Source organism: Paracoccidioides brasiliensis (genome assembly GCF_000150735.1).
Source record: "Paracoccidioides brasiliensis Pb18 unplaced genomic scaffold supercont2.1, whole genome shotgun sequence".
NCBI lineage: Eukaryota > Fungi > Ascomycota > Eurotiomycetes > Onygenales > Ajellomycetaceae > Paracoccidioides > Paracoccidioides brasiliensis.
In genome coordinates, this window is record NW_011371358.1 from 668,927 (window position 1) to 680,610 (window position 11,684).

The 11,684-nt window shown below is 44.4% G+C and overlaps 4 protein-coding genes across 4 annotated transcripts; 2 read left to right on the forward strand and 2 right to left on the reverse strand.

Annotated features, from left to right (window-relative positions):
* Positions 1 to 2,193: 2,193 nt before the first annotated feature.
* PADG_00200 (uncharacterized protein) lies at positions 2,194 to 3,391 on the forward strand (the record flags this gene model as incomplete). The annotated part of the gene is made up of 2 exons (XM_010757944.1): positions 2,194 to 2,577; positions 2,690 to 3,391. 2 exons carry the CDS (start codon positions 2,194 to 2,196, stop codon positions 3,389 to 3,391), a joined length of 1,086 nt encoding a protein of 361 aa, XP_010756246.1.
* Positions 3,392 to 5,051: 1,660 nt separating this feature from the next.
* Positions 5,052 to 5,822, reverse strand: PADG_11064 (uncharacterized protein; the record flags this gene model as incomplete). Its single annotated transcript, XM_010758365.1, has 2 exons — positions 5,052 to 5,225; positions 5,397 to 5,822. 2 exons carry the CDS (start codon positions 5,820 to 5,822, stop codon positions 5,052 to 5,054), a joined length of 600 nt encoding a protein of 199 aa, XP_010756667.1.
* A 1,021-nt stretch (positions 5,823 to 6,843) lies between these two features.
* PADG_00202 (uncharacterized protein) lies at positions 6,844 to 7,984 on the reverse strand (the record flags this gene model as incomplete). Its single annotated transcript, XM_010757945.1, has 2 exons — positions 6,844 to 7,869; positions 7,919 to 7,984. The coding sequence occupies 2 exons, from the start codon at positions 7,982 to 7,984 to the stop codon at positions 6,844 to 6,846; spliced, it is 1,092 nt and encodes a 363-aa protein (XP_010756247.1).
* A 582-nt stretch (positions 7,985 to 8,566) lies between these two features.
* On the forward strand, positions 8,567 to 10,981 carry PADG_00203 (uncharacterized protein; the record flags this gene model as incomplete). The annotated part of the gene is made up of 1 exon (XM_010757946.1): positions 8,567 to 10,981. One exon carries the CDS (start codon positions 8,567 to 8,569, stop codon positions 10,979 to 10,981), a length of 2,415 nt encoding a protein of 804 aa, XP_010756248.1.
* Positions 10,982 to 11,684: the final 703 nt, after the last annotated feature.

Below are 11,684 nucleotides of genomic sequence, written 5' to 3' on the forward strand. Positions count from 1 at the left end.
TTATAATAATATATGCAGATAAAACAGCTCTTTCACTTATTTTTATTTATCAAGAAGAGTCTTACAATATATTAAATATATAATTAGAGAATCTGAATGAGAATAATATAACTTATTTTGCAGTTTCCGAGAAAGATTGAAATAATGATGACTATAAGCTTAACTGATTAAAGCAGATTTTTAATAAGTATATTAGTATATTAAGAGTAAAGCAGATCAGAGAAGATATTTTCTTATTTTAAATAAATACTCTTCTCATATCAATATAAAATTTATTGATTTTATAAATTAAAATTAAATTTTTTTTGCAGTACTGTCTTCATATTCAACTTATTAATTGTAATTTTTGAATATTGATATTTTTAATTCTCTAGCAGAAGCATATTCTTACAATGCTGATAATCTTCTTTACAGTGAATTTGAATTCATTTAAATAATAAAAAGAAGTTTTTTATCAGTCTTTAATTCTATGTGAGATTGGTTTTTAATATTTAAAAATATTTAATCTGTATTTGCTGTCATTGATATTTATTCTTTTACTTCTGAATATGTTCTTCACTAATTTATAAAATAATTTATATCTTTAATCAATTCAGATTCAATTGAGATTACTATATTTACAATTATATATGTTTTTTGACATGATATTGAGAGAATTTAAATTTAGCAGAGTTTGCTCTTTAAAGACATAGAAAAGATTATACATGCTAATAAAAAACTTATCTTTAAAAAGAAGATACTTGCACATGAGAATAAAACTTTAATTAAAGTTTTATGCAATAAAAAGAAGTGATGACAGCATGAAAAGTTCTTAGATTTATTGAATTTGAAGCAGTAGTCTGATCAGACTCAATTCTTCTCATTATTCAAGATTCAACAAACTCATGAGAGAATTCAGAAAGAAGATCATGAAAAAGAGAAGAAAATTACTCAACAAACTTAAAAATAACTTCAATATAATCTTTAAAAAGCACATGAAGCTGAAGAGATAGTAAAAATAAATTGAATGACAAGCAGCTTAGACAGCAGCTCATAAAGTCTATGAAAAAGAGAAGACTAGAAAGACAGAGTAGCATGAAGCTCAGCAGTTTGATAGAGAGGCTAAAAAGACTCAACTTGAAGCTGGGAAGTAAGAATAGACTCATACTCATGCTGTAAAATAAAAATCAATTAGTTCAACTATAGCTACTTCAAAGCAATAACAGAAGCAGACATCTATAGCAGATTCTAATTCATTAAACTCTATCTGATCTTTCAGTCTAGAAAATGAGGTCAATCTCAATTTCTCAAAGTAGCTTACTGCTGCTTCTACTATTAATTTAGAAATTGACACTTCTTTGATTAATCTTTTTACTTCAGCTGAGTCTTTCATCATGGCTGTGTTCTTTGATCAAGCATACATCTATTTTATTAAATCACTTATTTTGTATGGAACTAGAGAATACTCTCATTACTATTTAATAATCTAATTAATATTTATTTCATTGTTGTGGAATTAATTAGATTCTAGCAAGTTGAGGCAGTTTTGCTGAGAGCAGCTCATTTAGTGATATGGCTTGTTTAGTGGTAAGTCACATTACAAGGGCTTCTTCTGTTCCCTCATTTGTTTCTGAGTGTTCAAATTACTTACTAGTTAACCATCAGCAATAACTAAATATCGTAGTTAGCTGAAGCCTCTGTATTATGAGGCTAGGCAATAATTTGTCCTGGCCACCATTCCCCATCCTCATCCCCTTTCCCCACTCCCCACTCCCCACTCCTCACATCGCACAACGCTGGCTACCTGGACGGCCCAAGACGCAAGTCAATTCGGGTATTTGGAGGCCAACTCAGCCGAAGAATGGGTTACTATGCTAAAAGTGCAATAGGTAGTTAATTGACAGGAGGTCTTTCTTCTCAGCATCTGTGCAGGCCAGCCTCAAACACTCCGAATTCAAATTGACTCCCGGAGCTCACTGGAAACGGCTTTAAAACTACCATCAGCTTTGGGATTTGAGAAAGCTAGCAACAGTTACAGTTGCTGGATTCTTTTACATCCTCCTTGAACTTGATATTGTCCTTGGAGGGATCATACCTCCCTTTCAGATAGGATTCTTATAGCCATCGCTAGGGCTCATAGTGGTAGAAGCATTGAGCATTTGACGTCCCTAATTGCCTATCACTGCGGCACAAGAGGCATTCCCTCAAATAACCATGTCACCCGCTTATGCATTTTCCGAAATTCCAACCATTGACCTGTCTCTAACGGAGTCTCCCGCTACAAAACCAGAACTTCTCGAGCAGCTACATCATGCACTTGTTTCTGTTGGGTTTCTATACGTGTCCAACCACGGTGTTCCAAATGAGACCATTGCCAACCTTGTTGATGTGCTGCCACACTTTTTCAGCTTACCTGACTGGGCGAAGGAGGAAATCGCGCTGCATAATTCTCCCCATTTTCTAGGATATAGCAGCGTTGGCGCAGAGACAACTGGGGGGAAAGCAGATAGAAGAGAGCAGGTTGAGTTTGCAACTGAATTGAATACAACATATGCACCTGGAAGACACCTATACGAAAAATTGAGAGGCCCAAACCAGGTAAACTTTCACTCACATCTTAATTTCCTTTCACGTTGCCTATCTCATTGCATATACTTCTGAGAAGGCTCGCATGGAATTGTATAAAAATGTTAACTATCACTCTATGTAGTGGCCATCCCAACTCCCGGACCTCAAACCAATTGTTCAATCCTACATCACGGAACTCACATCGCTCGGCGAGCGCTTTCTCCGCCTTGTAGCGGAAGCCCTTTCCCTCCCTCCATCAACATTTATCCCTTTCCTCTCGGACCAACACCGCCTGAAGCTCGTTCATTACCCCGGCACCACTCCCTCCAACCCAGCCGATAACCTCGAAGGAACGCAAGGTGTTGGCCCCCACAAAGACTCCTCGGGTCGGTGGACGTTTCTCCTTCAAGCTTCCCCACCCTCCGTAAAAGGTTTACAGGTTCTCAACAAAGCCGGAAACTGGATTGACGTTCCTTGTGTTCCTGGCACATTTGTGGTTAATATCGGCCAGGCATTCGAGGTCGTGACTAATGACGTCTGCAAAGCCACCATGCATCGTGTGCTCATGGATCCTGGGTCTGGTGAACGATTCAGTGTACCATTTTCCCAGGGGGTTAGGCGCTGTTTAACTAAAGAGGCCGTAGGGACGTTGAGGGATGAATTTCAGAGGACTGTGGCGATTGGTGGCGAGTCTGAAGAAGGAATGAGGATTGATTCGCCGTTTTTGGGAGGGAAGTATGATACGTGGGGTGAATCGCAGCTGAGAACAAAGGTGAGGAGCCACAGGGACGTGGGCAAGAAGTTTTACGCCAAGGTTTATGAAGCGTATGTGAATGATGATTGAGGTATGTCGTACATACACTGCAATCGGTCACATTTTCGAGAGACACCCCGATTTCGTGTTTTATTGCTCAGCATATCATACCCTATATGATCACTCCTTCGACAAACTCCGATATGTCGGGCCTCACTTCAAAGGAAGGTCGTAAATATGCTTCCTGAATGCCATGAGTTGATAATATTTGGTTAACAAGAGTCCTTCCAAGGTGTACGTATACAAAAAGCATCCATATCTCGCCTGTCTTTTTCCTGTTGGTCCTGTCACTAACTAGCCTTGGGGTTTGTAAATAATATTTAGACGCCAAGCAATTTAAGGGGATGCAGATCCAGGAGTGGGCCATATCTGGGCTGATGATTTTAACTCTTTTTTTTGCCCGTTAAATTAAATAGATATCTACGATGCTGAATATAATATCGGGTCAACTTCCCTTCCTTGCCATCCCACCTACCGGGGCCTTGCAATTGGTGCTTGAGATCTCGGGTCTGAGGTGGGCGATGCACGGTCCCTCAAAACATGATGTACTGAACATTCCATCGGGGTTGACAGGGGTGGGTTAGGGCAGCACGGGAAGGGCAATATTCAAATCGCGATTGGCGAACGTTTCCGGTATCGACACATCTATGCTTGTGGGTACTGAAGCCACAACACTTCGGGATATCATACAAGTGCCGAAGATGCTTGATCGTGTCCTTGATGAATATAGCGGGGAAAGGCGTTGAGGGGGGAGGCAGGTGGTTAAGAATTGTAGAACAGTGAGTAGTTACTCGATAGTTGTATTGATGAAAGTTAGTATCAAGAGAAGTGATTGTTAACACTGTGATTAGCATTGTTTCAGATGTCTCTTCTAAAATCTTTTCTCTCAAAGATAAATCTCTTTTTCTTTCCATATATCCTCTATGCTATTCATTCAGCAATATACTCCCTTGAAGCTAGAGTCAGATTTGATCCTTCTTATAGGGTCAAATCCTAATGCTAACCTAACCGAATTCGGGAAGAATTTTATCATATAAACGAATTAAAAGAGCCTCTCATCCTAGTAAGTAGAAAATTGCTTAATCGTTCAAAATTCCTGCACGGCAAGTCCGTTTAGACCGACCTAATTTGATAATATATATGTGTGTGTACATGTTTTGCTATCATAAATAGTGGTTCCCTGTCGCAGACCATCTGAATGAAGCATGTTCGAGGCAACGCCTGCTTAACGTAAGGGGAGTATTCATAAAACACCAATGGGCGGATCCACCTGATAAACACGTTTTAGCTATTTCTGCACTCTCCCCCCATTTTCATGCGGAAACCCACTTTCTCTGGTTCTTTTTTTGGTCATTAACTGTTTTCGTGTGTAGTTAACTCTCATTATTCCCCGAAACATCGATATTCACGTATTGCAAACACGGAATTTTGGTCCACATGTACGATTCTTTTCCTTTCGAACGCGTTCTTTCTGTGCCTGGCGGCATTGCCACTTGTGCTTGGGCCAGTCAAAGGACCGGCATATGGTGGAGCAATACCTTGATTGTGGAACATACCACACCAATTAACGTTGTGGAAGGGTCCTTCTACCACAGGAATTCTTTGAGATTGATAAGAGATGAGAACATAAAGAACCAACAACTTTAAACCTACCAAATTCTCCTACAACCGCTGCACCGCGTTGTATTGCTTACACGCCCGCAGCACTCGCAGCTCGTTGCTGAAGGGATTGGAAATACGGGATGCAGTATGTCATTAACATAATCTTTGGCAGCCTGCTCTGCTCGCCAATCGCACTCTCCGGCAGATCGACAAATTGGCACGACTGAATCCCAAAATAACGGACGAAAGGCAGGAGATGTTCCTACCCGGGGACTCAGAAAGGGAAGGCCGGAATGGTATAATTCCTTTGCAGGCTCTCCACATATTTGGCAGACCCATGGACGGGCGGCAAAAATCTCCTTATTGTGACGGATGACTATTGATTGAAATAATTGACCTTCTGCATCGTGGTCAACGGGCGTTTCCAGCGTACGGTTGCATATCGAACTGGGGCTCTCTTCCTGGAATCTAAAATTGTAATCATATCCCCCATAGAGGTCTGGAATTGGGATTCCGCATATCCCCTGATATGTGATTTTAGTTGTCTGCAGTCGAGATACCTGAAAGCGACCTGACATTGTCGGTTGCTGGAGGGGGGTGGGGAGCTGGTTTTTTGCCGCTCAGTGTGCAGGTAATTATCGGAAGAAACGATAAAGAGCGATATAACGTGGAAGTGACGTGCAAGGAGCTGCAACGATGAGATGCAGCATCCATCATTTGGAGCGTCATCAGCATTTCTTCGTAGGAATCCCGAGGTCTCGAGAGGTGATGTCCATTTTGGGTAGCTTCGGTTTGACTTCACTCCTTGAGCCTCACCGCCGCCCATCGTCAGACATGTTGATATATTCTCTTTCGCCATATGAGCCACCACATGGTTGCACGACAGCCATACCTGGTCATATCCAGTCCTAGGCTGCAGGATGAATCAACGTCGCTAAACATTCGACCATCCCCCCTTAAGCGTGCAATACGGCACGCTCTGGTTGAGCGGCGCTTATTCAACGCCAGCTTAGTTACTTAACTATCACCAAGTTCCCCCTGTTAACTACTATTTTCGTGCATATTATTGCAACTGCGTGGTTACGAGGATATCGCAAGACACAGGCGTGGGCATGTACCCGCTTGTTACAAAGTGATTTCGGCTCCATAACTGTTTGACACTTCAAACATATTTACATACTTGCTTCTTCAGGTTTCTTCATTGTTCTCTCTTCTATAATCGGCTCCCACATGGAGCCTTTTTCTTTCTTCCTTCTTCTTTTCTTTTCTATAATTTCCCTTCTCTAATGCAAGTTAAGGATAAATCCAACGCTCGAGGTAAGAGGATTTGATTGGCACTTCCAAGCTCCAGTTAGTGATATTGAATGGATTCGACGTCTAAGTCGATATAGACCAGATTTTTGGATAGAAATAGTCAGGCGCAGAGCTTTAATTTACAAATCAATATGATATTCTGAGTGTATCTCACATGGTAGACAATCAGCAGAATTTCCGACAATTAGGTGTAAAATGGTGTACATAGCTAGGCACGTCCAACGATTCGTTCACAGAGGAATGGCTGCTTCATACAACAGGAATGGATTTTGGAGCCATGAAAGCCTCCCCTACTTTCGCTAGCCATGAGGTCTGAGTAAGATAAGGTAGGCTTGCTGCGCTTAGAAAGGTAAATGGTAACCCTCGAGCTATTATCCAACGAGCTATTATCCGACGCGGCGGACAGAATTATCGGTATAGTGCTCAAAGTGATTATTGAAACCCGGGGACTGCGTGAAACTAGCTGTGAATCCAGAGCTTCCAACTAATAATACCATCAAGCACTATCTGCAGTAAAACGCATCAAACCACCTTTAAAAGCCGTTCATCAAACACGACTAGCATCTTCATAAGCAAACAGAGCAGTCTGTCGTGTTTGTCGATGCGTCCTGGAACTGGCGAACAATCATTCCCAATCGCAGCGCCCAATCTTCACGCCGTGTCTCTTGGATAAGGTCATTGGCCATATCTAACCTCCTAGCATACTTCTTCGATTTTCCCGTCGCCGATATTTTTCTGCCATGCATGTAGAGTTCTGACGTCATTGCATTGGACGAGGCTAATAGCGCGGTCGAGATGACAAAAAGTGCGAGAATAAGAATCTGTCCTGGTTTGCTCACATTGCTGACGAGAGCAACGTCAGTATAAACGAGCAGCGTCGCGAATGCTGTGATTGAATCTTCTGCGAACGTGCAGTCCCGCAGCCACTGGCCAGATGTCACGGCTTTTAGGTCATCCACCGCACCTTGAAGTCTGACCCATCGATCCTGGCTTAGGAGAATAAGAAGGTCGCCCTGAACTCCAGGTTCGGGAGCACCTTTCCAGCCGAGGGTATTCCGTCGGCGGATGACCATCACATTGCAGAGGCGAGCGAACATCAGTGCCAGGAGAGCAGAGACACCCCACCAGTCGTGTGCGATAATTAGGATTACTAAAACGGCTTGCGATGCAATGGCGGCAAGGAAGTAGGGTATGTTTGAAGATGCAAATGTCGCAGTCAGAGGGAAGAGGAAATTCAATTTTGACTGGAGACCAGTATTTGATTTTGAAACTGGAGCTACCTTGAGGTATGTAAGGTGACCGGTAACACTCATCTTCTGTAGGAATAGCACGGTAGCTGGATTTTCCACGCGGAATACATATCCCGATGTCAGCGCGGCAGTTGCTGGGTGCTCGCCATTGTTGAGTTCGGGTGCAGATTGTTGCCGATGAATGCCAGGACAAAGCACGAGTGTGTCAAGGAGAGCTGATGCACCTGTGAGTGCCGTGCGTTTAGCGAGAACCGAAACCTCTGCGATGGCTACAAGGCCAGCGGCATTCAATGAAACCCCCCTCACAGGAATGAAGTTCCAGGAGCGCGGGTGCAATTCAGCCTTCTAATATTAGACCTACACTAGGAATAAGCACTTTGTTGACACGTACCTGATGTGGGATATACATATTCAAAATGTCGGTGATGAAAGACAACATATTTGATACCACCTCCATGGCAGGCGTTTGCTTCTGGGGTTTGAGGCTCTTTTAACTGCTTGATGTCAATGAAGAGGACCTGAATACACCTAATCGTGCCGTGGCTGCACAATCTGCTTGGTAGGCTGATGAGTTGCTGCGCGCTCAGACTCACTAGTGACTAGAAAGCCTTCAGCGCCTCACCAAGCTTCTGTGAACCTCGCCCCGCCTGAGATGAAATATATGAGGAAAACAACACTATGATTGGTTGGGGAAACCATGGGCTACAGACAGCGAACGTCAAACCATGCCTATTCTATCAGTGCTAGTGCACTGCATGGTGTCCTCATCACAGCCTGGTGGGATGCAGAAACATCAATTCCAGCCTTGCGCATCCTGACGTTATCATAAATATCCCCTCTCCGCCTTGAGATAAAATGGTGTTTGAAATCCTTGTATGTTATCGGCAGGGCGGCTTTTGTCAGAGCTATAGTGCTATGAAGAGTGTCTTGAAAGTGCCTATTTCAACACCATCCAAGAGGGGGTCCTTGGGGCACTTGTGTCCAGCCAATGTGAGCATAGAATTACGGCCAACGATCGAGCTTTTCTTTCCCAAATAATATGGCAGCGTACAACTATCACGGGCAGTGCCCTCTAAAACGAGGGGAATTTCGGCTTGTACGACTCCACCGAGGCGAAGGCAATGCCGAACTTGAATGCAATCTGCTGAAGCGCACTCTTCCTAGCGACGACATGCCGGAGAGCGATCTCTTCGGTGAAGTGGTCAGTGCGCCAAATCCAGAGCCATATGAAGCCCTGTCATATACTTGGGGCCCAAAAGGTGAAAACTGTCATATCAAAATTCTGGAAGCTGATGAATCTCATGCAATGGAAATTCGACCAAACCTTAAAGCTGCATTACTGCGTTTCAGACTTCCTCGCTCACATCGATATTTGTGGGTGGATGCTCTCTGCGTGGATCAGGACAATCAGGAGGAGAAAAGCACCCAAGTCAGCATGATGTTCCGGATCTTTGATACCGCGGAGAGTGTCTGCGTCTGGCTGGGTGAAGAAGCCGACGGAAGTGCCAGAGCAATGGAATTTATCCGATGTCGTCTGAAACCTGACAATTTTGACAAATTGGTGGAAGACCAATCGTTATCCGAGGAGTGGGTAGCGCTGTGTGCCTTGATTCGACGACCATGGTTCAGTCGACGGTGGATAATCCAAGAGATAGCATTGGCAAAGAAAGCCACTGTATTTTGCGGTGGATCGAACGTGGACTGGGAAGAGTTCGCTGATGCAGTTTCCCTCCTTGTTCATAGTAAGGAGAACGTGCGGAGGCTCTTGAGAAAATCCAAGGATTATAGTGATCATCCGGACTACCTTGGAGATGTTAGTGAATCAGCAGCTGCCCGGCTGATAGATGCATCGGATAACATGTTCAGGAAATCAGAGAAGGGACAGATCCTAGAACGCCTCCTTTCTCTAGAGGAACTCATGTCCTCCCTATCCGCATTCGAGGCCTCAGACGCCCGAGATGTGCTCTATGCGATTTTGTGGCTAGCCCGCGATGCACGCCCGGGTTTCAAGGGCACATTCCCAACTTCGGATGACACCACCAATGAATGGCCAAGAAGGCTATCTGTATCCAGCGACTTTCCGACATCACCCACTAGTGGAGCTGATTCTCTAGATACACAACTTCGTGCGCTTGCCCACGTCACAGAGGGTCGAAAAAGAGCCCTTTCTGATACCACAAGCAATGAAACACCCCACAAGCGCGTAAATGGCACTGAAAATCTCGATATCCCCCAAATTTCTATAAGTTATGTCAATTCACGCGCGAACGAAACGACGGGAGATCGTTTAGTGAGGATGGCAAATTCACCTACCGATCAGCGCGAACCTCTAAATCCTATTGTGACCAACGGTCACCCATTTCGCACGTCTATTCTAGAAATTTCACCAACCCAGGGATCTGTTGACTCTAATCTAAGTGTGAGAAGAGACTCAATAGGAAGACAGGGTTTCTTGGCGATAAAAGCTGCAAAAACACTCCGCGAGAGGGCGAAGAAAAACAGTATCCCGGTTGATTACAAAAAAAGTGTTCTTCAAGTATGTAAAGATGTTTTAAGATTCATATTTACTCAGTCAAACTCGCTAGACATGATGTGCCGACCATGGGCACCCTCTGGCACCAAGCTTCCTTCATGGATGCGCCCCGTATCAGATAAAGCCTTTGCCACCGAAAGACAAGGAGTTTATCGTCGGGTTAATGCCGATTCGTTGGTAGGTAAACCCTGGCCCAGCCCAAATCTCTACAAGGCTGCCCATGATATCCCCGCTTGTTGGTCGTTTGATTCTGAAGTGGAGGAAATCCTAAATGTCAAAGGCTTCGTGCTTGATACGGTACGGCAAAAGGCATCAGCAGCTCGGGCGGGAATTATTCCATCCGACTGGAACAAAATTGCGGGTTGGGAAAATACATCCCTACCTCCCCCAGAGGCCTTCTGGAGGACGTTGGTTGGAAATCGGGACTTCGAAAGCCGCAGGCCACCACGACACTGGAGGAAGGCGTGCCAGGACGCGTTCAGTCTTCGAACGTCGGGAGGGGACCTCGACATGAAAGAATCGGTTGCATATGGGTGCCCGAAGTTTGTGCAGCAGTACCTCGAGCGAGTGCAATGCACTGTATGGTCACGAAGACTTGCGGTGTTAGCACGCATTCCAGCGCACGAAGCATTGTGTCTTCTCCCCATGGGGGCTAAAAAGGGGGATAAAGTATGCATTCTATATGGATGCAACGTTCCTGTCTTGCTTCGAGATAGGGATGCGAGCAGGCGTTGTCGGTGCGAGTGCCGGCAGCGAAATTGCCTGTGCTGCGCGCACAACCACACAACAGATTTAGACGACACGACGCCCTCTCGGTATGATCTGATTGGCGAATGCTACGTGCATGGAATGATGGATGGGGAGGCTCTTGATTACAAATTGAAAAACAGAATCAAAGGACAGAACTTTGACATCCGATAGCAAAAAAAGATGGGCTCTTCAGGGCTCGTCAGGTTGGAGTGAGGTTATAGACCTGGTTGGATTGGATAAGTCCGTTGGTGGATTAAAACATAGCGAAGGGTCCACTAATACTGAATCTGAATTGGACATACTTCATGTATATTTTTGAGACAGCGTATTGCCTCTCCTCTGCTCGTGTTTCCAAACTCGAATGTATTCCGAACCACAAGGGCTTATATCGAGTACTGCAATCTGGTAATCAGGGGCTGTTGGCTGACCTACTGTGAGCAGATATTAACAACCAATTCAAATGGTTTCGCTAAGTATCCGGTGTGATGTGCAGTAGCGATCGCGCTGCGAGGACCACTCGGAAAAGGGTCAATTATATTTTGTGAGTTTCAAGCTGCCTCCACCCCCCGAACCAAACACGCTTTTTGTTATGTCATGTTGGCAATTGGTTTCTCCTTGGGGTATTGAAGCCAAACCGGCACTCAGCCTCACGAAGTGTGTGATGGACGGGCCCCCTCTTTCCAATAGCTATCAACGCCGAATTTATCTACCGGGTCAATTTAGCATACCGTTCAGTATTGTGTGATGCGCAAGTCCCGCGACAAAAGGCGTTGAAGTTTGGGACAGGTATCCTCAATGTTGTAAGATCCAGTAATTCTAATTCATGCCAAGTCCAGCTGCATGAGAGAAATCATACCAACGGAGGCAATGTTGC